The 26,575-nt window shown below is 45.6% G+C and overlaps 1 protein-coding gene across 1 annotated transcript in view; it reads right to left on the reverse strand.

Moving 5' to 3' along the window:
- Nucleotides 1-2,211: 2,211 nt before the first annotated feature.
- The window catches only part of MYO10 (myosin X), a 293,546-nt gene continuing 269,182 nt past the window's right edge, over nucleotides 2,212-26,575 (reverse strand). Inside the window, exons 35-41 of the mRNA XM_088459632.1 lie at nucleotides 22,749-23,046; nucleotides 19,384-19,591; nucleotides 17,828-17,964; nucleotides 16,449-16,569; nucleotides 13,482-13,934; nucleotides 13,073-13,264; nucleotides 2,212-3,226 (exon numbers count right to left, since the gene is read on the reverse strand). Of these exons, the coding sequence (XP_088315758.1) occupies nucleotides 3,116-3,226; nucleotides 13,073-13,264; nucleotides 13,482-13,934; nucleotides 16,449-16,569; nucleotides 17,828-17,964; nucleotides 19,384-19,591; nucleotides 22,749-23,046 (1,520 nt within the window). The 3' untranslated portion in view covers nucleotides 2,212-3,115. The remainder of the gene's footprint in view (nucleotides 3,227-13,072; nucleotides 13,265-13,481; nucleotides 13,935-16,448; nucleotides 16,570-17,827; nucleotides 17,965-19,383; nucleotides 19,592-22,748; nucleotides 23,047-26,575) is intronic.

Consider the following 26,575-nt stretch of genomic DNA (forward strand, 5'->3'; position numbering starts at 1 on the left):
TCGAAGGAGAGGTATGCAGGGGGACCCGGACCACTCAGCCACCAGCATCAGCGTCCAGCAGCGCTTGCACATTATTCATAAAATGGCCGCCAAGGAGCAGAGAGGAGGCGGGCCCCGGGGCAGGAAAGCTGAACACAGCCCGCCAGACCTCTGTGGAGAGGCACTGTGCAGCGGGGGAGGTGCCGGCTGTAAACAGGGAAGTCGCGCTCCCCTGGCATGCATTTAACCCCAGGGACGCCGGACGTTTTCCACTCAGTCGCGGCCCACTGTCCCTGGGGCTTGTGGAAGCGCAGGTTAATACCTGGCTCCACTCGCAAGCCAGTCCCCAGAGACCCGCCGCTTACCTGGTCCCCTTAGATCCGGCCACAGTCCGGGTGGTCCGGGGTCACCGCTAGCCATGACCCCAGACCCCCACCAGCATCCCCGGATCGGTACCGGCGTTCTGGTACCAGCGGGGTGAAGGAGCAACAGCATGGACGTCTGTACAGACTGTCGATGCTGTACTGCTCTAGGTGTGCAGCCACAGCTGCTTTTGGAAAGTCTTCAGGGGCTGTAACAGCCCCACTCTGCTACATGTGCGCCGACTCCTGGCCGGGCACCGACAAAAACTGATGGCCTTGGCTGGGGGGCGGGGTATAGAGAAGGGAACCCAGGGCATCCTGGGAGGCTAAAATTTTAACTCTGTGGTGCCCGATGCTGCTGCCGCATCGCCTATACCCCAAGGTATCCTGTGGATACCCTATGGACCCTAAAGTAGAAAATCTATTGGGAAGAAAAACAATGTACAAATTAAGTGGACTGATCCGTTGAAGCTCTTGCCTACTTAACAGATAGGCAGCCAATGAGGTGTAGTCTCTCAAGATACTACGGAACATACTGTGGCCCCAAAAAATTATATTAAATATCAAAGGGGGGTTCATATACTGTAGTTATATTTTAAATAATCTACATTTATAGCAACTTAAGCACAATTATTTATATTTATAGTAACAAGGGTATTTAAGCAATGGGAGCAGAAATATTCTTAGTAACAGTGAAATATATATTTAAGTTTATGTAATGGGGGTATAGTTATATTTCTCATGCATTTTGACGTACAGTTATGCAAACGTTCATACACTGCACGGTTTATATACCTTCCATTTGAAAACTTGGGGATGGTGGTTTCAAATCATTCAGTTTAAAAACATGTTATTTTCTGTGATGTTTTCCTTTAATAAATCGCACAATTTCAAACCCAAACTTAGGGGTCAATCCAATCAGGTGCATATTTGCGAGGAGCGAGTTTGTTTCTTGAAACTCGCAGACTTCGCATCGAAGTGCGCTCCCGTGAATTCTCCAATCCAATTAAAAATGCCTATTCACACTACTCGCAGTGGAGGGGTGCGAATTGACTGCCAAATGAGATTTGAGAGAAATCCATGAAAATGTGGGGAGACCATCCTGGACCCCCCCAAAATGGATAATTTAGTTAGCAGGACCGTATAGACGGCTGTTTGTGGGCATTAGGAAGGTACTGTAGGTTTTTAAATGGTGTCAAATGGCTGATTTTTGGGGGTTTATTTTAAATGCAAGAAAATTATAAAAAACTAACTTTTTAATGAATTAAACGAAAAAATGCAAAAAAAGTAGGAAAAATTGTGAATTTGGGGTACTTTGAGGACACCTTGAAAAGTTAAATAAAAATGATTAAAACAATAATTTTTCAACTAAAAAATTATTGTAATTAATTTCTGGGGTGCCTAAACTAACGAAAAAGTTCATTTTAGGGTAATTTGAGGTACATTTTTTAACCCCCCCCCAAATGACATTAAATTATTGGACTAATTAAGCTAATTGGAAACTTCCAATTGCCTAATTAGTTATTAGGGGGAGGTGTCCAAGGGGTTCAACACAGTGTCCCGACATTTTAACCTTAAAATAAAGATTTTTCTTTCCATCTCTCATCGTCAGGGAGGTTCCAATGGAAAGATGCGGATACAGTCTGACTGATTCAGTGCGAGTTGCTAATTAGATTGCAAAATTAATTTGCTATGTGAATTTGAAGTGAAAATAGCAACTCGCACCTCGCAATTCGCACCTAATTGGATTGACCCCATCAAAGTAATGTGCAGTTCTTTAAAAATGCACTTTGGTAAAATTAACCCCCCTACCTCCCCCGCAAGTGTCTACTTACACTTTTCACACCAATCCACAACACATACAATATTTTATTGACAAATGTTTATATTACAATGAAGCAAATCTTTCAACATATTCCATTTCCATTGCTGGGTACATACTTGTTTTTTGACACTTACCACTAGGTGGTGTAATATTTTACTTCATATTAAAACTTTCCATACAAAAATAAAGCATTCACCTATACCTATTTACAAGCACTTACTCAGTGTTATTATGGCAAAATGTATCAAGTAAGAAAACATTTGTAGACCGAGTGCTACAAAATATTTTAATAAGGCAGTTTATAAATACTGTTCATTCTTATAGTAACTGTCATTTTTAATTTACAATACAGCAGATAGAAGATGTATGTATACTGGCTACAGGGAGAATGTAATACAAGATGGTAGAATTTGAATTGTAACATTACTAACATTTGAACTTTATTGGAACACACATACAACACACTTTAATAATCAGATGTAACTAAACAATGAAAATATACATGCACGATTGCACATCATCATTCCCTTCCTTCTCATACTCAGAATAAAAATAGAATTTACATGACTCAAATATTCACACATAAAGAAGACAAAATACTAAAGTACAAGTAAAACGCATGTTGCCTCACAAACAGGCCCACAGGGAAGGCTGCCTGCAGCTCTCCAGTAATTTCATTTCATTAAGAGAACCAGGTGGAGATTTTTCATGGTAAGTGAATCCATGTTGAAGGCACGTCACTCTGCATTAATGGATGGGTGCTATATTCTAAGGCAATAGTCAATGTGAAGTAAAAAATCTTTGGGCATCTTGCTGGCAGTTTCAATATTTAGGCACTGAATCCTCCTAACATTGTCACAGCAGCCTTGTCAGGAGATAGAAATGTCCAGGTATTTATTAATGCTTATAACTGACACTGGTGGCAGGCGATATGTGAGAGGCTCAGTTTTCACCTAGAACTTCCCTGGCTCCCGTGGCTGCTTTCCGATCGTGTGCTGCTGTACCTCTTCTTTACAATCATGCTAATGTACGCCTTCATCAGCTTCGCAATATCCACCACCTTTATCAGAGACAGAAGAGACAAATGTTACATTCATTCATGTGTGTATTCACTACCAAACGTCTGTGAAAAAGTATCATTATGACATTTTAATTGTTTATTTTTACATTTATAATGCTTTTAAAAATGTTTTAAATATAATTTTGTGAACACAAATATGTTTTAGCTGCGAAACTAGCTGATAAATTGAGAGACACAGCAGTGCACTGTTGGCGGGGCCACTATCAGGGGGGTACTGCCGGGTCTGGAGTCCCGGGCCCAGACACTCGGGGGGGCCCACCTGCTCCTACCACCTCGTCGGGCCGCCCACAACTACTATCCCCTTGAAAGTGTCAGGCCCGGGAGCCCGTTCCTATCCCCCACCGTCGCACAATAGAAGTGAGTGACAGGCCCACCCTCCCTCCTGCTCTGCCTCCTACTTATGCTGCCACGGCCGGCCCGTGCAATAAAGTTTTCCTTTTTGTGGGCCAGCGCACGTGACGTCATGACATAATGCTGCACTGCTGAAAGAGAAGTCACGTGGCGTGCGAGGAGCAGCCAGAACAGAAGGAGGAGGCAGTGGCAAACGCAGGATTTCTAGAGGGAGGTTTCCAAATGCTTGATTTTACAGTGAGTGTGGCCAGTCCACGAAGAGTGTAGAATTAGCACTTATCCAGCTTTAAAATGTGTCATACAAAGTGTATTGTGTGTCATAATTCCAGCATATACAGGACCAGTGATCACAGTAAGCCATTATATGTGTCATACAAAGTGTATTGTGTGTCATAATTCCAGCATATACAGGACCAGTGATCACAGTATGCCATTATATGTGTCATACAAATTGTATTGTGTGTCATAATTCCAGCATATACAGGACCAGTGATCACAGTATGCCATTATATGTGTCATACAAAGTGTATTGTGTGTCATAATTCCAGCATATACAGGACCAGTGATCACAGTATGCCATTATATGTGTCATACAAAGTGTATTGTGTGTCATAATTCCAGCATATACAGGACCAGTGATCACAGTATCCCATTATATGTGTCATACAAAGTGTATTGTGTGTCATAATTCCAGCATATACAGGACCAGTGATCACAGTAAGCCATTATATGTGTCATACAAAGTGTATTGTGTGTCATAATTCCAGCATATACAGGACCAGTGATCACAGTAAGCCATTATATGTGTCATACAAAGTGTATTGTGTGTCATAATTCCAGCATATACAGGACCAGTGATCACAGTATGCCATTATATGTGTCATACAAAGTGTATTGTGTGTCATAATTCCAGCATATACAGGACCAGTGATCACAGTATGCCATTATATGTGTCATACAAAGTGTATTGTGTGTCATAATTCCAGCATATACAGGACCAGTGATCACAGTATCCCATTATATGTGTCATACAAAGTGTATTGTGTGTCATAATTCCAGCATATACAGGACCAGTGATCACAGTAAGCCATTATATGTGTCATACAAAGTGTATTGTGTGTCATAATTCCAGCATATACAGGACCAGTGATCACAGTAAGCCATTATATGCAGCAGTAGGTCCATCCTGCCTGAGCTGAATGTTTTTATTATAGATGTGGGCACCATTCCAAGAACATGCAGCACTAGTAATATTCTACTATATTACTATTTCTATTGTGGTAATGGTGTGGGCTGGGGAGGGGGGTTTCCAGGCAGACGGAAGCCCCCCTGCGTTTGCCTATGGGAGGTAAGGTAAGTGTCTGCTTGCATTATTGCACGTCGGATGTCATGTTGTGGATGTGGGGAGTGAGACTGGCTAGGGCTGCTCTGTTCTTTGGTTACTTTCTCCCATTGATCATAATACCTCCATCATTTTGTGAGCTCAGCGTGATGGGAGATGGGGGGGGAATTGTAGGGGGAGGGCTAGGGGGACCCTGTCTATTTTGTCAGTCCCTGGCCCCACAATTTGTGAAGGCAGCCCTGATTGTTGGATTGACAACAAACTGCAGAAGGAGATAACAGTAGTCGCAGTCAAATACTTTTTACTTTCAAAACTAGAACAAGTAATAACAGTAATCACATTAACAAAGACAGAGGACCAGGGCCGGATTAACAATGGGGCGGGTGGAGCTGCAGCTCCAAGCCCTTCCATGAAAATAGGCCCATGCCTGGAAGCAGACAGGACCGGGTTTCTTGTAAATGATTTAGAACAGTGTTCAGCCAGTTAAGTGGTATTGGTTACGGGCACATGCTGCTTCATTCACAATTTGCAGCATTTGGCCAATGCATTTGCTGTCTGGCTATGTCCCCGGACTGTGCTGTACAGCTGTAAACAACTTTGTATAATTAGCTGAAGCCTGGAGGTGCACCCGGCAGCCACCAGGGGGCGATGTACAGATTTTTGGGGGGTCTTTTTTTATAGTGTAAAATGAAAGTAAACTAAGTACTGGCTCATTTTTGCCATGTTTTGCGCTGACACCCACTGCCCACTATGCTTCTGGAGCTCTTCAGCTGCAGAGGGAGTTCTGCAGGGGTTTTCATGACCCCACCTCCTACCCTGCTCCACTGGCTTGCAGCATCTAAGGACACTTCTGCGCTCCCCTGCACATGGAACAAGGCAAAGGTAAGTATATATCTGTAACTTCCTTCCCCTCTCTCTCCTACTGTGCCAGCCCCTCTGCCCTTTTCCAGCCAATGCCAGCCCCTCTGCTCCTTTCCAGCATATGTTAGACCCTCTGCCCCTTTCCAGCATATGTTAGACCCTCTGCAATTTTCCTACCTATGCCAGCCTCCTGCCGCTTTCCAGTCTATGCCAGCCTCCTGCCCTTTTCCCATCTATGCCAGCCTATCTACCATTTTCCTGACTATGCCAGTCTCTCTGCCCTTCTCCTGCTTATGCTAGCTCTTCTTAATTTGCCTGACTAAGCCAAACTCACTGCTCCTTTCCAGCCTATGCTACTGTAGTCCCATTGCACTTTCCCTACCTATGCCAGCCTCTCTGCCCTTTTCCTGCATATGCCAGCCTCTAAGCTCTTTTCCTGCATATGCCAGCCTCTCTGCCCTTTTCTTGCCTGTGCCACTCTCTCTACACTTCTCCTGTCTGCACCAACCTTTCTGACCATTCTTTCTGCTGTTCTGTCTGAACCAGCCATTATGATCCTATCCTGGCTGTACTAGCCTTAATGCTAGGCACCCTTCTGCAACAGTCTCCCTGCCCTTACCTGTAGTGTGCCCACCTCTTTACCCTTCTACTGTCTACATCAGCATCTGCCGATACTTGTTTGCGCCAGCCTATCTGCTTTTCTCATGTCTGTGCCAGCCATTATGTTCTTCTCATATCTGTGCCAGACATTCTGCTCCTCTCATATTTGTACCTGCCCCTCTGCCCATCCCGTCTTTGCTTGCGTCTCCGCCATTCCCTTGTCTGTGCCAGCCCCTATGCTCTTACTCTGTCTATTTCATACTCTCTGCACTTGCCCTGTTTGTGCCCACATTTCTGCTTCGCCCTAGTATTGGATCTATCTCTCCCAACCATCTTCTGCCATTTTCCCCGCCACACATTATTCTCCTGTATCCCTTAAACTTTTTTTCTTGCCCTGCACCTTCTTCTACCCGTTCTTCCCACCTTACCCTTTCTCTTTCGCTGAAGTTGTCCTGCCAGTGGCCGATCGGAAGCACAGTGAATGAACGGAGCAACAATCGTGTTCACCGCAACATTACTGAACTTGAAGATGGCAGGTAAGTGCAAGCTTATGAGTGTAATCGCTTTTATTGAGCAACTGAAGCAAGTGATTAGTACATTTTTAATCTAAGGGGTTGATTAGAGAAACTCACTCCCGCAAGCCTGGGCAGTATGCTGCAACACACAGGGCTGCGTACAATAAATCAGGTAGGCCAGTGGTGAGATCAGGCCGCAAGAGGAGCAATGTATGGCTGCTGTTTACAGTGTTTGTACACTATTGTGACAGTAACTTGCCTCCCTTGCATATAATTGAATTGTCCCCCAAGAGTGGTACTGGACAAAATAAAGAAATGCTTTATTGTGTTGTTTTGTTTTTTGTTATATAAAAGAAAAAAAATTTTCCTATTTTTTTGTGGATCTGCTACTTGAAACCCAAGTCCGGGCTTAAAATACGGTGTGTATGTGTTATCCAGCACAGCCAGATATAGAGGAGACCTGGGGAGATATGTAATAGGATGCGAGCTGCAACCCCTGCAGGAACGCCTTTGATTCTTCCCGTATTTTTAAAGCAGCAATCATTTTAAAGGCAAAACCAGTTTTGCCTTTAAAATGATTGCTGCTTTAATAATACATGAAGACTTGCAGAGGTTCCCATAACGACTGCAGCTCGCATCCCACAGTATTTCATAAGCCTCCAGGAATGACAGATGAGGTGGTAAGAGTATACAGTATTTATTAGGGATGGCTAACCACCAAATGGTCGACGGTTTTGTCATCGCAGAGTAGAAGGCAATGTTTTCTATTTTTTGTGGGAGGGATCCTAGATGTAGGAGAGCGCTGGTGAAGCTGCACATGCAGTAGGATTTGTCCGTCAAAACAGCCATATACTAGCATGGAGCCGACAGTGTAGATCACCAACTGATGGTATAGAAAAAGCGCTACTTGTAGTGTATATTCAACAAATATCAGCAGCAGCAGGGAGATCTGTGTATGTTCCCTGCGCCGGCAGCTGAACTCTCTTGCAAAGGTACTGGAAGGTGTGCTGGTAACACCTGGGTCGGGAATCGGTGGCTGTGTTCAGGGCTGTCATCAGAAATTGTGGGGCAGATAACTGTGTGTGATACATATAAGAGGGTGTGACCGAACTCCCTCGCGGTGCATGCGTCCTTCTGCACATGCGAAGAAGGATGCCAGGGGGACTCCTGGGTCATAGACCTTAGAAGTCCCTCTTCCTGAGAGAGCTGTCCTTTGCAATCTTCTACATGCATACCGGCATAATTAATGCCTACATGCATGTGAATGGTGTCAAGATGGGAAGGGATATTGAGGAGGTTCAAGGTAGACGGTAGCCATACCCCTGTGCAAGCTACACCCCAACATCATTAGTCACAATGTCGTGACTGTCATGGCACACAATAAGCCCTTCATAAATTTCAGCTCCAGGCCCATGTGGACCTTCATCTGGCACTGCAGAGGACGTCCACAGCAACCAGCAAGATGTTTGCCATGTTATTATGATGTACCACAATTTGTAATTGGTTTCAAACTCAGGCCCTGATTCAGAGCCGGACGCTCTGACAGAGCGCTTGCTCTGAATCAGGGCTGTCCCTGCTCCTTTTTGGAGCGGCCTGCTGGCCGCTCGTATAGCTGTGGGTGACCACCCACAGCTATAGCGAGCGGCCAAAATGATGGTCGCAATGGTCAAGACCATCACGACCATCGGGCTTGCGACGAGACCCTGCAGTAGGGTCTTGCTGCCACAAGCCCAGGAGTGCTTTTGGCTCTATCAGAGCCAAAAGCACTCCCACTGACATCACTAGTGATGTCAGTGGGGCCTGACCCAGACGGTAGGCATTCCCATTGGAACGCCTCCGTCTGGGAAGCCACGCCCCCAGCACGCCCACCAAAGGGGGCGTGCTGTCAATCACCATCGACAGCACGCCCCCTTTGGTGCGAGACCCTTAACGACGGCTTGGCCGTCGTTATTCGGGTCTCGCGCATGCGAACGACGGAACCGCCTCCGTCGTGCGCATTCACACTTGGGCACCATCGACCCGCTTGTGAGCGCTGGTCGGAAAGCTGGTTTAAAAAAAAAAAAAAAACAGATTTCAATTTATATTTGCCTATAGGTTACATTATAGACTGAAATAGAATACAATACAATCTATGGAAACATGTCATGGGAATAATTGTTCCTAATGACAATGATGGCAAAATACCAATAGGATTATGGGCCTGATTTTGAGTCGTACATAAAAGCGCATGAAGCAGCGTCTATTGGCGGTCGCCTGTCTGCGACTTTATGCTAATGCCGCTACAAACTCCTTCCCTATGTATATCCGTGAGCCTGAATGTGCAAGGACTGAGACACCCACTTTTAGCGCCACTATATGCAGTACTGTCATTGGTGCATTATTATATGCCACCATCGGTCACACCATCAAAACTTGCACCAGCCCTATGACAGGCGAGTGTGTGAGTGGCCAAGCGTCTGGGAATACATCCTCTTGCATTGTCCGGCCTGTGAGACTCCCATAATACGCCCTCTGAACGGTCCATTTTTGTGTGCACTACTAGCCACAGCCCAGGAACGCCCATCACTTTACTGCCAGCTTTCTGTTACCGCCAAAATCGATCGCAACAGCATCTTTGTGCATACACTATGCGTAACGTATGCGCCATGGGGTTTTTCTGACATTTTTGTGTATGCACAGTTTCAAATAATCGCTGAACTGTGGGACCATCGGCATTGCATGGGGATTGCGTGCGAGTCAGAATCGGGCCCCATGTGCTCCACACAAAGGGAAATCTATACATCCATCAGTTTTTCATGAATGAATACCTCTGCCAGGGACGGTTCTAGGGGCGGGCTAACAGGGCCGTCACCCGGAGCGCCGCTCCCTAGAGGGCGCCGCTGAGTCCCTTTATTCTTTTTTTTAATGCCCATCAGCTGCCATTTACATCCTCACCTGTTCTGCTCGCTGGCACGATCGGAGCTCAGCTCCGATTGGCCAGCGTTTACAGCCTCTGCACATGAGCAGCCAGCAGCTCAGCTCACTGAGGCTATAGAAAAAAATGGCCGATGGGGGAGCGGGAGCACTGTGACCAGGCCTGGCGACAGTGGGGTGCAAAGGGGACACTTGTACCGGGCCCTGAGATTTCGAGGGGCCCCAAAACCTCAGGAATTTCGGTTCACGTGTCCCCTTTGCCTCTGTCACCTGCTGAGCAAGCAGGGCACCCGGCGGCACGACGAGTCAATGCAGTGACAGGAGATCCTCCAGAGTCGTGGCACTGACAAGGGGGACAAGGCAGCGTGCGTGACGTCATGATGCCGCGCCGCTGCTAGTATTATATAGAGGAGCCGCGCGCCGGGTCTGAGAGCCGCCCGCCACCGCCAGGGAAGGCTGAGGATGGAACACAGGCAGTCCAGCGCAGCAGGTAAGTGTTGGCTGGGGGAGGTGCATCAGACATAGGGGCTAGGGAAGAGGGGGAGGTGTATCAGACACAGGGGCTAGGGAAGAGGGGGAGGTGTATCAGACACAGGGGCAGGGGAAGAGGCGGAGGTGTATCAGACACAGGGGCAGGGGAAGAGGGGGAGGTGTATCAGACACAGGGGCTGGGGAAGAGGGGGAGGTGTATCAGACACAGGGGCTGGGGAAGAGGGGGAGGTGTATCAGACACAGGGGCAGGGGAAGAGGGGGAGGTGTATCAGACACAGGGGCAGGGGAAGAGGGGGAGGTGTATCAGACACAGGGGCTGGGGAAGAGGGGGATGTGTATCAGACACAGGGGCTGGGGAAGAGGGGGATGTGTATCAGACACAGGGGCTGGGGAAGAGTGGGAGGTGTATCAGACACAGGGGAAGAGGGGGAGGTGTATCAGACACGGGCTGGGGAAGAGGGGGAGATGTATCAGACACAGGGGCAGGGGAAGAGGGGGAGGTGTATCAGACACGGGCTGGGGAAGAGGGGGAGATGTATCAGACACAGGGGCTGGGGAAGAGGGGGAGGTGTATCAGACACAAGGGATGTGGAAGAGGGGTTTGTGTGACAGGCTAGGATAAGGGCTAGAAGAGAGGATAGGGGGCCCCAAAAACATGAGTGTACCGGGCCCCAAGATTTCTGTTGCCGGCCCTGACTGTGACTGCGCTGCACTCTGCCCCAACAAGCAGCCTGAATGGCAGGCTAGACAGGAGGACTGAAGGTAGGACACAATAATATACTGGGAGATGTATATATACAATTAACACCAGTGTGGTAGATTGTGACTGTGACATACAGTAAACACCCTCATGAAAACAAACAAACGAAACCTAGAGTATCACAAATTCCTCCAGCACTGAAGTGGTGAACATCTGTCCTGCTCTCTACCCCTACATCTCACAGCTCCAAACACTTCCCACACCCTATCCCCGACCCCCCTTACCAACATATGTCCCCTCTCCTGCTCTTTCTCACAGCTACAACCCCCGCCCACACACACACATCCTCATTCCTGCTCTATCCTTACGGCTCCAAACACTTCCCCCATCCATGGCACTCTCAACCCCCCCAAACAGGTCCCCTTTCCAGCTCTCACCTCACAGCTCCAAACACTCCCCCCTATATATATATTAGATATACAGACTCTCCAAAATGACTCGCTCCACCCAGTACAATCATAAATTGGGTGGGAAGTCCAGGAGCAGAGCAATTTGTGAAACTAGGGATATATAATATATTATTGTATATCATCCTCCCCTCCACAGACCCTGCCCCCTCAACAGACCCGCCCCTATTAGGGCTGCTACCAGAAATTTTGAAGACTGATTTTCCATCCCGTCCGCCCCTGGTGCCGGTGGCAGCAGGTCCTAGTCGCAGCCACCGCCCCTATGCCCGGCCCACGATCCCACTGTGCCTTTTTTCACACGCTGCTCGGTAAAGGCTGCCTGTCACTGAGACTCTGTGACAGGTAGTGTGTGACAGTGAGAGCTCTGCTGTGATACCAATGCAGCGCCTGTTCCCAGCATTCCTCCCCTGCTCTCTCCTCCCCCCATCTAGGAGCCAGATGCTGGGCTGCCAGTTTACAATGCGAGTGTGGTATGTACAGCACAGTTATGCAAATTTGTAACTATATATGAATATATATGTACCTATGGATAATATGAGTGTATGTGTACATATGGGAGAGTACAGTGTGGCATAATGTGTTATATAGGGCATTTTTGCATGTTATACAGGGCATTACTGCGTGTGGCATAATGTGTTATAAAGGGCATTACTGTGTAAGACATACTGTGCAAGGTGCATTACTGCGAACAGAATTTATTCACCTTGAGGGGAGAGCTTGGGGAAAGCCCAACACCTCTGTAAGTACTGAGCATGTACCAAAGTGTGATGAATTGGGGTGTTCTGCAAGGACACGCCCCCTTTCCGGAAGCATGTGCACCGAAGGCGCGTGCAGAGGAACGCCCCCTATATAAATTTTTTTTTTTTTTGGGGTGGGGGGGCGCAACTGGGAACTTTCGCCCTGAGCTCCGCAATGTCTAGAACCGGCCCTGACCTCTGCATTAGTATTTGGACACAGGGCCTGATTCAGAGCTGGACGCAATTAGCGCTCGCTCATCCAGAAAATAGGGGTGGCTATTCAAATGAACCGTTCGCTCTTTGCGGTCTGTTCACGCCTCTATATCTGAACAAGAGAACAAAACTTGTGGTCGTTTTTTGGATAAATACGCCCCCTGGCCGCTCGCATCCTACGTCATGTCCGCTATTTATTAGATTAATCGAGTACATCGACCAGCGTATGAACTGCTCGCTATTCTTGTGGTTGGTTTTTGCTACCACAATCTTGCGAGCAGTTCTGGCTATAAAATAACCCAGTGACGTGGTCAATGACGCTGCCGTTTTAATTATGCACACCCATAAAACGCCCGTTTTGACCTTTAAGCACGCCTGCGTTCGGATCTCCACTCCCCGTTTTCAAGCACCTTCCCCTGTTACCACCCACATACACCTCTTTCTGTCACTCAAATTATCAGGCATTCGCTATTTTGCGAGCACATGAATTTCGACCGCACTGACTGGTTCGCGCATGCGTATAATGATCCGTACGCATGCGCAGTTGGGCAAACATCGCTCGGAGCGAACGAGCGGCCGCTTACGAGCGGCTCTGAATCAGGCCCACAGTCCATGCATATAGAACATTACTTACTGCACTGGTTTCAAACAGAAGTTCCCGCTCATCGACAACGATCTTGTAGGTATTGGCAAGCGGAGCACCAAAAGAAAGGATATGCTCATAGTGAAACACCTCCAAAGGTCTCCCTTCTCCTCTCTTGTAGACAGAAACGGCCTCAGCGCTCACACCCAGCCACAGCTCTTGTGGAAATCCACCTTCCTTGCACTAAAGAACAAGCAGAAGTTGGGAAAATGTGAGAGTTTAAAGAGATTTTTCAGAAAATGCTGCCTATACAGAACTATCTGGGAGACGACCACGACACATGACACAGTGACACTCTTACTAACTAGTCTTATTCAACATTTGGAAGCATCTTTTTGTGCTTGGTAAAATTCAGCACAATAACTGTAATGTACGCCATTTGCTAATACAATATTCTCACCTCAACATCAAACAGTGTTGATCCATACCCAGGCCATTCTTTTATTAGAGCCATGTATTTGGTCATGCACTGGTCTGGGGGCAAACCCTGTAACTTCTTCCACTTGTCAATAATATTGGTTCTGGCTGACATGACCTCTTCTTTCACCCACATATCCAGCATTTGTTCCTCTTCTACCTTCTGTTTACTCACAGAACCACTTCGAAAGCTCCTTCTTAAGGTTCCTTCTAAGAAACTAGACCTCTTCCTCTCAGACCGTTCTAATGGTGTGGCCACTTTGGCAGACTGGGTAATGCGAGACTTCAGTTTCTGCATGGGGTAAACGTCATCCATCTCTGGCACGGTGGTGTGAAGGCTGTAGCCTCCATGTAAATACTGTATCCTTAAAGCTGCTAGGACCTGCAGAGTTTCTTCAGGTGCTGGGTAGTGGCCCCGAATAACTGCTTGGTGTGCCTGAGACAAGAAGGAAGTTATATCAGCAAATTGTATGATTCACATAATTAAATATTTTCCATAAAAAATATATCATCCTTTTCAGTAAGGGTTAAGGTGGGTACACACTTGTGGGACACCTGGGACATTGCATGATTGCCTGTACACACACACTGCAGCGATTAATGAAGAACAGAATGATCACACCGAATGGGATATTGTCAAGTTTGATGTGCAGCACATCAAACCTGACAATGTCGCATGCAACCGCGGGATTGATTACGATTTGGCCAAATTGGAATGACATTGCTCCAGTGTGTACCTGGCATAAGAGCAAGATCAGTGTGATTTAGTAATGACGACAATATCATCATGACCACCAGACTTGGAATGCCCAAGTGGTGTGATGATGGTTCCAAAAATTATTGGAATGCATTACATAAGCACTTATGAACCCCAGGCTGGGAGATGGTGTGTGCAGCAGTCGTGTCATTCTAGCTTAATTGCAGATAAAGGAAATCACACAGGAAGTTAGTTTTCTTAGTTTTAATATTAAATGATATAGTTTTATGCATGTACACCGGAATTTTGATAAGGAGTTTTACCAGGAATTTTGAGTTTGATTGGACACTACACATTTTATTCTACAGTCTACTGTGAAAGCTAGGGCTGACATGTTCCCAAATTGCTAACACTTGTCATGCTTATCTGTTCTGCATTCCTGATCCTGTAACATGATGCTGTTTAGATCTGATCATCTGCTCCTTTACCGATCCTGTTATTATTCAGAGGATTGGTGCTGTGTATAGTTACTTACTTTTCCTACAAGCTTAAAGAAGATGAAGTGGCAAGAGAGGAAAAGAAAAGATGAGTGGTGCTTAATCACATTATAAAGTGGTTCGGAGAAACACATCATCAAGCACTGCCCACTTCAGTAAACACCTAGTGGCATAAAGATGCCCCCTGCTTCTCCATGCTTACTGAGCTGGGTGGGGCTTGATGACGTCATCCATGTTATGTCTCCCCTCACCTTACAGCAGGTTAGTGCTTCCTGGGGGAATTGTCTGCTCTCCTGGAATCCCGAAGATCTCCCTCCAATTTCTGGAATCTCATGGACATTCCAAGAGAGGAGGCAACTTTGGTATAAATTGGCTTATTTCTGACTACCCATTCTTTATACCCTGGCTTTTATTTGACTACCTACTGTTTTGTATAACCAGCCTTACATGTGACTTAGGGCCTGAGTCAGCATTGTATGCATGTGCAATGCTGAATGCAGATTCCCGATTATAGGGAATCTGCGCGAGTGCAGGACCCGTTCTGCAAATGTGACAGGCTGATTGACAAGCAGAGGCATTTAAGGGGCGGGGAAGGCCAGCATTCCCGGGGGGGTGGGTCAGCCCCATTTTCCGGGAGTGGCAAGGCCAGGGACTGCGTCTACGGATGCAGTTTCCTGGCCTCACAAACTGGCCAGCCTGAGTAAACCTCAGCTTACTCAGCTGGCTGGTGGCCCGATGCCATCCACTATAGCGACCAATGGTAGCAATGGTGATCCCAGCCTGTGACCTCGGGTGACAGTCCTGGGATCAAAAATGCAGCAGGGGATGTCATACACCTCTTGCTGCATTTGCATATTAGCAAGGACGGAATTGCAAAGCTGCCTGTGTGCATACATCATATATCTATAGCCTGTGTGCAGTTTTGCAATTCCATCTGAAGCTGAATCACCCCCTTAGATCAGTTACTGCTGTTGTTTATCCAAATAGACAGAGAAGCTTCTTGTTGCACCTTCTATTTGTGTGTTTCCCTTTGTATGTGGCACTGTGCAGCAGCCTAATGGCTCGCCCCCATTTTCATCACTCTGGTGTGAGCCCAACACTCCCGAAGATGCTGGGCTGCCCCCAGGCTGGTGGCATTTCACTGCTCTGTAGCGGTGACAGCTGCTGGGGTGGCTGGTCTGTCATGTCTCCACAAGTGCTGGCGGTGGCCTGGCTGTGGAAGGGTTGCAGTACCTGACACAGTGCAGAAGCCTCGGGCAGATATCCGGTGAGAAGGAGCCAGGCACATCGCTAGTGTAACATGCATCGCAGCGGGCGCCCGGTAATAGGGATTGCAGTTGCGTGTGCTGATGGAGATGAGACTATATATGGCAATAGTACATGCTAATATATGCATAGATACCATCAGATGTGTGAAAAAAATAATGTGATGTATAGCCTGGTAAGGGGACAAGCATATACATGAGGCTCCTTAGGTGTTGGGGGCAGAAATTACATTACCCCATGCAGCATCAGAACACGTAAAGTTCCCCTCTCTGTATACATGATGCTGGCTAACATGACCCCGACGTACAGGCATGTAACAGACATACATAGCAGCCAGTGCAATCACGTGTCACACAGCTAGCCCCAGTAACCACCACACACCTCCCGTCCAGCTGCTCTCTTATCTCCATCTTCCCATCACTAGGACATCAGAGCACACTGCAGTAAGCTTAATAGTCCTATAAATGAACGTCTGTTCTATCATGCTCACCTGCTCAAACATGAAGACATATTCAACACTGTCTTTTGGCACATGTTCTGTGTCCAAGAAGCAATAAAGTTTAAAGTAGAACTTCCATGGTCTGTCTCCTGCTTCAGCGTCTACTGCCAGTCTATCAAAAGACAAACACGGAATAAAATTACCTTTTACATTTCTTACAAATGCCTGATTAGGTCAATAAAAGATCCAATGAGGATAGTGTACTAGTTTGACCAATGAACTAAGGTATTCAAGGGAAAACAGCACAGGATTACAGTACGGACAGTTTAGGCTATAAACTTGCCCAGAAAAATACAAATATTAAAAATAAAATGTGTCATGGAGCCTTTTTAGCATCTGGGCCTCAGTTTGTTTGCACAATATATAAGTTGACCCGTTTTTAAGTTGTACATGACAATATTTGCACCAAACCATGATGTCTAAGCCAGATTCAGCACTAAGGGCCTGATTCATAGATGGACGGAATTGTACAGCCGCACACTAGCGTCTGTGCAATTCCGTCCATTTAAAGTGCAAATGCAGAAGGAGGTGTCACACACCTCCTTGCTATATTTGCGTGATCCTAGCGCCTGGGGTTACCATCAGTCGCGATTGTTGTTGACGTTCCATTGGCCAGGCTGCGGGAGCTAAAGCTTCCCGCAGCCTGGCCGGGTTCTGGCAGCTTGTGAGGGAAGGAAATCTGCGTGCACCCACGCAGACTCTGGCCTCATCCCTCCTGGAAAACGGGGGCGACACGCCTCTCAAATGCCGCAGCCTGTTAATCAGGCTGTGGCTGGGACACACTGCGAGTGGGCTCGCAGTCGGAGGGCTGCACATGTGAAGTACACCAGCTGCACATGCGCAGTCCTCCAAACATCGGAGATGTGCGCTAAACATCGGGTTAGCGTACATCTCTGAATCAGGCCCTGAATCAGAGGTTCTTTGCTTTTTGATCCTAGATCCAATATAGGTCTCTGGTTCAGCACTAGTTATTAAAATCATGCTAATAGTGAATATTGAATTATTAAGTGCCAGATTAGAAAGGTATGTGGCCTTCGTATGTATAGGGACAATTAAATACAGTAACACAATATAGACAACAGATAACATATAGTATAAAAAGACAAAAGTACTGAAAATTAATCACATAGTTCAATGCTTGCTAAAACAAATAAAAAAAACTTGGTGCATCCAAATCAGTTTCTAATGCTTCTATTATTAGGATAATGCAGGATAATTAGATGAATAAACTATAATGATCAGTGAAAAATATAATAGCAATTATTAAAAAAAATCACATCCAAATAGAAAGATCACATTATCTAACCAAGGTGAATTACCCAGGCTTGTACAATATATAATATAATGCTTACACTTACTATAAAACTTACTTTTCAAATTTAGCTAATACATCTGCCACAACAGTTCTGCTTTCAATAGCTTTTTCTGTGAGTCCATTGTATTCAAAAAGGGCAAACATATTTCTGCTGTCTTCCATGGCCAAGCCCCGAATCAATTTTTCTACAACCTAGGAACACACAAATTGTTTATCCTGATGGTTGGTTATGGATAAGGATATCCCAAGTACGTACCATTCATAATATTGTTTGAAAAAAAATCTCAGTCACTTAATATGATAAAAAACTGTGCAATGTTACATTTAAGGTCGGGTACACATTAGACGATATGTTGGATGATATATCATTCCGATGCGGATTGGAACGACGTATCATCTAATGTGCACGCACAATCGTGCGTCCAATCGACTGTGTGCATGTCAGATGGGATGATGTCGCTGATGATGGCATGCAGGTAAGTGGAGGATGGAGAGCTATGTCGTGCGGTCGTACACCGGATCGTGCAGTGTGTATGGCCAACCGATATATCGGGCCTCGGGTCAGGTGGGATACACATCGTGTACCCAGCCTAATTTGGAAAGCAAATTGATAAGAACTACAGCCAAGAGGTTGGGCTGGGTTACCAGCAAGGCAACATTTTATATACACCCACCTTCAGACCCAGACGTCCCTAGATGGCCCAGTATAAATGACAACCGACAGAGATGCTTACACAGAGTGCATAAAGTGTTCTGTGCATGTAATATTACAGCAGCAAGACATTATTGATGAATACCCTGGTGCTTCCATACAACACTAAAATTACACTGCTAACTAGGACTCCATCTGGCCTTTTTCCAGCTTTGCCTGAAGGGCGGCATTGAGAATAGGATGTTTTTGTGCTATCCTTGAAGTAAATATTTCCTAGGAACAAAGGATGCTTTGTCATTTTTGCTTTTACACTACAATTGTTGTAACAGGTACTTGTTTCATTTTAGAAAAGTTATCTAACCTGAGGTGCCTACTTTGAGATTGCACGCACACTGAGATCGACAGATCTCTCTCCTGCTTCTAAGCATCCATAGGCTAATAGCAGTTTGCACCATCTGAAGATGGTGTAAACTACTGGGGCCAAACTACAAACAGCTTTGCTTTTTGGAGTTTGGTATATAGGGGTCAGATCATAGTCCCCATTGAAAATAATGGGGACTCTGATCTGCAGCGCTAATTAGCACTTTGCCAAAGATTTGTGTGAAATCTCCTGCATTGTGCTATTAGCACATAGCTACAATACATACAACTATGCACAAACTGCAGTTTCTACATCATTTTATGAAACAAAAAGCTTGATACATAGGCCCCTAAATTCTTTGGAGGAAAGCACAAAATCACACATTGCCTTAAACATACCTTAGCTGAAAAATTGCTAATTCACTGCAAAAGTTCGGATGATCTGTTAGATTTTTCAGATACTATATGTAATTACTTAACTTTCTAACATTAGGTTCTGTCAACAGCTCTAATTAATATAGTAATTAGAAGCATTAATGTCTACATCTTGCTGAGACTAGAGAGTATGTAGTAACTTGGGGTCAGTTGCTGGTTCTCACCTCGCCAGCTGTGGTGTGAGAGTTGATTGTGATCTTGCAAGCTCCCCCGCCGTGGCAGTATACAGTGGTTGTGATTTCATGCCTATTAATTAAGGCTTCAATTTCTTCCCGAGATGGCACAAATTCCCTACATTTGGCTTTCTTCAGTGACTCGTAGATAAATACAGCATACTTCTCCATTTCCGAGCCTTGATAGTGTTCCCGTATTCTGCAAAGGTAGAAAAAACACCCACAAAATGCATATAGAATATTATTTAGTCTATAATGTGATTTAACTACAGAAAAAAGAAAAGAAAGAAAACCTATCAATAAACACTGACACATTGCTGTGGTTTTCACTATAAAGCAAATAAACCACAATATAATAGACTACTTCTAGCTACTTGGCATCTTTTTTACATTTACATTAAATACACAGAAGAAAAGAAGCCTCTGACTTACACTTTTGTAGAATTCTCTAATGAGGTAGAAAGAGTCTGTCTGAGCAGTGTCCTGTGACATGCTGTGTATGTAAGGCAATGATTCAAAATAGTGCTCCAGACATAGGGCCTGATTCAGAGATGTCCGCTAATGCAAACACAACTGCACACTCTCACAGATCCCATTTGCTAAAATATGCTAATGAGTCTGAGCACAGGGACACCCACTGCTGCCTTCTCATATCCGTCCGAAGACGTACAACAATGTAAACATCGGTAACATCGACGTACATCGGGCAGCCATGCTGCATGTGCGGCAAGTCTGACCATCTGCAAACTGCAGCTCATATGACACGCAGAGAGCTCTCATGCTGCACAGGAGATCGCAATGTCTAATTTATGCACGCCATGAAATGTCATTTAAACGGTCAGACACGCCTGCGTTTGCCGAGCCACCCCCGTTACCTCCCCATTTCACTCACTTTGCCAATGGATCCTCTTTGTGGGGGGCGTAATCACAAAACAATCTCTGCGCGTGTGCAGTGCGGCTGATGCGCATACGCGATGGCAAACAATCGCTCGATCTGTGTAAAAATCGGCATTGCGTCCATCTCTGAATCAGACACATAGTCATTTACATATATTTGTTGTTTAAGATGCAAATCTCACCCAGTGGCTATCAATACTTTGCAATGAATGGGCCCTCTGTTCACTTACTAACTTTAGAAGCCTCGTGAAGCAATAAACCCTGTTAAATGTCCAGACAACCTTGCCTTGTTCCCACTTACCCACAATACAATGTTTATCCACAGACTGAATTGGTTTTTAGTTGGTGGACCTACAGTACCTTGTATTAAGGTTTGGAAGAACTTCCCAATTGATCCAAGATAGATACAGAGCCCCAAGCAATTCCTATTTCTGTTACCTCCTAATTAAGATGCAGAAAACATAACTGGTTCTGGCCAAGGTCTAAACTATCAACAGACACCAATGCCAGATTCCAGAAGACTTGGCAACCTTGGACAACCTATTCCTATCCAAATATTTGTAATAGTTTTATATATGTCATAGAATCTAATAAGCATATAAGTTTCCTCATAAATTGTCAAGTTGCCCCACACCTAATTAAGACCATGGTTTTTTTTTTACTAAACTGCAGGTTTTCAAAGCTACTGACTGTCTGCGGCTTTCACCTTTGAATCTAAATCACAAGCAGCCTGATTTAGCTTTATTGTTTTTGCCATTTTACACTTAGCAGCCAAAATTGTCATAATATTCTCTCAGTACTCTTTGGATAAACACAGGGCCAGATTCATTGCCGATCGCAAGTGCGATTACGCATGCATTCGGCCGATTGTTGCGTTGTGCACATGTGTATGTATTGCAGTGCGCAAACCGGCAACTGCGAACGGGACGGCAATCGCAGTGACTACGCAGACCCATCACACAGTGATTGACAGGAAGTGCCACTTGTGGGTGGTGATGAGGGAGGTGGTCAGAGAAACGCAGGCGTGCCAGTGCGTTTGAACGCCGTTGCATGGGCATGCATAAATTAGCCACTGCAATGCCACACGCAGCCTGCGGCCTGATAACGTGCGATGAAGTTAACAATTCCTGAGTAAGGTGAGAGCTTGTACAAGTGTGCGTGAGGCTGCGATGGTACTCGATTGTACCGATGGTTTTGCAGTCTTGCTAAACATTACGGATGTGTGTAAGGTAAAGTGGGCGTCCTTGTGTTGTGCTGTGACGGCATAGCGATCGCAATGGATTAGCATACTATCACAGTGGAACTGCGTGCGTAATCGCTATTGCATTCGCAGTTGTGATTCTTGCTGAATCATACCCACAGTCTTTACAATCATGTCAAATCTCAAAAACCAACACAGATTTACATTAACTTGGGATCTCCTGAATTTCCTATAAGTTGTGTATATATTCACTATTCACACAACATATTGGGCTGGTGTTTTGTATTTATGTTTGGAGCTTTAAAACCACTGCATTACAAATACACATAGGGAGCTGTATTTGCACATATTTCCTAAACGCAAAAGGGGTATGCTTACTAAAGGTTGATTTTAATCGATTTGTAAAGATTTTAAATTGATGAAAATCGATCAACATCAATATTGTGTATCTGGGGCTACATCACACATTTACTAACAGACAATGGCCCTCATTCAGAGCCGCTCGTTAGCGGCAGTACGCTCGTTCCGAGCGATGTTTGCACATCTGCGCATGCGTACGGTTTTTAGTACGCATGCGCGAACCAGTCAGTGCGGCCAAAAATCGTTGGTACGCAATATAGCGAGTGCCTGCTATTTTGAATGACAGAATGAGGCGTATGTGGGTGGTAACAGGGGAAGGTGCTTGAAAATGGGGAGTGGAGATCCGAACGCAGGCGTGCTTAAAGGTCAAAACGGGCGTTTTATGGGTGTGTATATTTAAAACAGCAGCGTCATTGTTCACGTCACTGGGTTATTTTATAGCCAGAACTGCTCGCAAATTTGTGGTAGCAAACACCAACCACAAGAATAGCGAGCAGTTCATACGCTGGTCGATGTACTCGATTAATCTAATAAATAGCGGACATGACGTAGGATGCGAGCGGCCAGGGGGCGTTTTTAACAAATAAACGAGCGTATGTTTTGCTCGCTCGTTCAGACTTAGAGGTGTGAACAGACTACAATGTGCGTACGGATCATTTGAATAGCCACCCCTTGTTTTTAAACGAACGACCGCAAATAGCGAACGGCTCTGAATGAGGGCCAATGTTTTATATTTCTTTTTTTTAAGTATTAGTAAATGTGCGATTTAGCCCCGCAACACACTATTGATTTACAATTCATCAAAATCGTCCTTTAGTAAATATACCCCTAAATCTTGAACTGTTACACTTTTGAAACTACAAAAAGAACGTGTTTATCTGTGTAAACAAAATCTCACCTCTTCAGATGAAATTTAAGATACTTGAGTATGCTGCGACTAGGTGGGAAGGTGCAACTGAGACAAGTGAGTATCTGCCAATGATACATGTTCCCTGTGTTGCCTGGGCTTAGTGTAGTATTGGTCTGTTTGATAAGCTGGCAGTAGAGTTCATCTCTTAGTGGCCGTAAGTCGTGGCCGGTCTGAAGAACGCCCTGGATTATTGGGATGGGATCGGAAAGAGACTCAAGCTGTTGCAAGGAATTAAAAATCTTGATGGCTTCATCCTGGAGCGTTGTATAGCCTTTATCTTTTAGCACTGTAACAAGAAATTCCAAGGTTGTTAATTCTATTGTATAGCTGATAATTTGCAGAACATAGACACAGTTAATTGACAATGTCTAAGCTGACAGTTATATCTTCTTAATGGATTTCACAGTTTAACAAAGTATAATTACATATTACTATTCCAGTATCAGTACACTTTTATTTCAAATCATTCACACAAAAATGATCATGTGTTATTGGGAATATATGTTATGAAACTTTTTTGACTTGGTATAAATCTACTAAATTGTCAACAAAGTGTTCTCACGGGCTACTGGCTGTATTTCTTGTGTAGCCATTACACTGACCTACTAATAAATAAAGCAATTTGTACACTGAGGCCTATGGGCCTGATTCATTACGGATTACGCACGCAGACCCACTGCGAAAATATGCTAATGTTTGCAATCGCAATGCCATCGCAGTATAACATAATGACGCCCACATCCCCTTAGCTGCGTATACCATCGCAGTGGGTAATTTACGCACGCCCCTGTAACAGCGTTTCAAACGCACTGACACGCCTGCGTTTTGCCGACCACCTCCCCGTCATCACCCCCACACAGTCACTTCCTGTCAATCACTCTGTAATGGGTCTGTGTGGTGTCTGCGATCACAGTGAGACCTTCGTGCACGCACACTGCGATGCATAAGCAGGACGCAACAAGCGTCCGTCTTCGTGAGTAATCGCAGTTGCGATCGGCAATTAATCAGGCCCTATGTCTGGACAATTTTTAACTGTTAGGTTAACACCTTCCCTCGCTTCTACGACAGCAATCATTGCCCTACCATGGGGTGGGGAGGGCTACAAAGCACCAGAGGCTGGATCAGTCCCTGGAACCAGGCTGCCAAGAAGGCGCAGCATGTTAGTAGGGCGGCGGTATCCACATCAATACATGGCCACACACTTAGCGACAGACTGTAGTACTGGAGCATGATAGATCTCCCTGCAGCCCTGCCAACATCTACTGAAGTGAGTAGGGAGGTGCAGTGCAGACAACCGTGGGTGGTTCATGGTAAGCAATAACCTTCAGATCATTCCACAATTTCATGTGTAATAAAATGTTTCATGTACTTAAAGAAAGCTGACTAGTCACACAAATATGTGACATTCTTTTGACCAAGAGCTAAACTATAATTATTCTTATCCGTTAATTAAAGGGCACCACAAATTATACACGGCGCTGTACAATAATTACAATAGAATAAATAACAGTAATAAATGTAGAAGGGATAAAACAGACATAACATAAGCAAAAATCAAACTGAGAAAAATGACAGCAAACTGAGATATAGGGGTCTATTTACTAAACCATTATATGGATATAAAGTGAACGGAGATAAAGTACCAACCAATCGGCTCCTGTCATTTTTATAAAACAGGGTCTGATTCAGCAAGGAAAGCTCGGATGCTAAACGCATGCACCCGTCCGCTGCGAAAATATGCTAATCAATGCATACGCACGAAGACTGCAGCACAAGACGCAGATGCCCAGACCCATACTATGCCGCCCATCTCCCTTTACTCACAGCCTGATCAGCACGCAAGATAGCGTAAACATCTGGAACATCGAGAACCATTGGATCCATTAGCATAATAGTGGTTGACCTGACCTGCCGCAGGATTTTTGCCGCTTCCTGTGTACGGCTTATGGTATGGCTGAAAAAGCCGCCACACTGCCTTAAATATGCACGCCCCTGTAACAGCGTTAACTTATAACGCCTGCGTTCACCTGACACCCCCCCCTTCCCCCCGTCACCACCCACAAACGGCACTGCCGGTCAATCAATATCAGAGGGGTCTGCGTACACACTGCATGTAGTCTACGTACCCTAACCCAATCGCACTGACTAGTTCACGCACATGTAGTGCGATGCATACGCGTGCGCAGTGCAAAAACATCGGGAAAATGCGTGCATTCTCTCCTGTGTGTTCCTTGCTGAATCAGGCCCACAGCCTGTAAAGTTACAGTTAAGAGCTGACTGGTTGATACTATATGTCAGTCCACTCCATCTCTCTCCAAGGCTTTGTACATAGACTTCCTAATTCTTAGGAGAAGCAATTGGTGATCTGGTGCCAGACAGATTGGTTCAGATTACTGCAGTGGTCCCATCAAGGAACGTTAACATCCTTGTATTTGTAATGATATTATTTCGGCTTGTTCTTTCCAATGAACTCCTGCTGGGACCAGCAGAGTCAAACTGGGTACACACTGATAAGATATATTGCAGGTTCGTTTCTATAGTGCATCGCCGGGTGAGTACAGCAGATATGTCTTTGAACTACGTCGTTCACAGACATATCTGATCTGCTGTGTAGCACAGCAGATGGCCGATATATCTGAAACATATATCGGCCATCTGCTGGTGTGTACAGGTGACCCACCGATCGCCTGTACACATGCTACAGGACAGCTCAACTGGGCAGGCGATTTAAATGCCGGCCCATTTGAGCTGTCAAGCCCGGCACATCGGGCAGACAAATTGGTAAGTGTGTATACACCAGTGGTCGAAGAACAGGGGTAAATTACCCCACATGGGGTAAAAATGAAATTCCTGGGGGTAATAGACGGACAGCCGGGCATGCATATGAATCATTCTATAATATAGAGGCTCTAAGCCAGACGCCCGCTGAGATGTTATTACCAGCGGGAGCCCGGCTCCTTGCCTGCAGCGCCACGTTAGCCGGAGGCTGGAGTTCTCTTCTGAACTCCAGCTTCCGGCTCTCTCCATGCGCACTATGGGAGTAGTTCCGAGGAGCAGCCGGGTGGACAGTACGGCGGCGGAGCGGACAGGATGGCGGTGGATACAGGAGCGGGGATTAAAGTAAGTGTTTTTTGTTTTTTTGTACAAACGGCACTCCAGGAGCATTATATGGGGGCACTACTACAGGGGTATAACTATGGGGGGCACTACTACAGGGGCATTATATGGGGGCACTACTAAAGTGGCATTATATGGGGGCACTACTAGAGGGGCATAACTATGGGGGCACTACTACATGGGCATTATATGGGGCACTACTACAGTGGCATAACAATGGGGGCACTACTACAGGGGCATTATATGGGGGCACTACTACAGGGGCATAACTATGGGGCAATACTACAGGGGCATTATATGGGGGCACTACCATATGATTTCCTTCCTTTCAAATCAAGGGGGTAACGGCGTATCTAAATATATTTTGGGGTAAAAGGTAATAAAGTTCCCTGACCCCTGGTATACACTTACCAATCGTCAGATAGGTCGGCGACCCGTCGACCTAATGTGTACCCAGCTTTAGATAGTTTGTGCTAAGGTGATGACCACTTAATAGGGGAATGGTAATAACAGTACACCTCTGTCCACATCTGACCAACCCCTTGCAGGACTGACCCACTGTCTAAATCTGTCTAATTTGCACACACACATCACAGTGACATCGGAAACAGGAGAGCACCCAGCAAAACGTCGACGTGCCGTTGGTTGCATTAAGCTTTGTCAACTTATGAGAATCACTTGGGCATAACAAATGAAAT

The sequence above is a fragment of the Taudactylus pleione genome, unplaced genomic scaffold, assembly GCF_031769625.1.
Source record: "Taudactylus pleione unplaced genomic scaffold, aTauple2 ptg000917l, whole genome shotgun sequence".
NCBI lineage: Eukaryota > Metazoa > Chordata > Amphibia > Anura > Myobatrachidae > Taudactylus > Taudactylus pleione.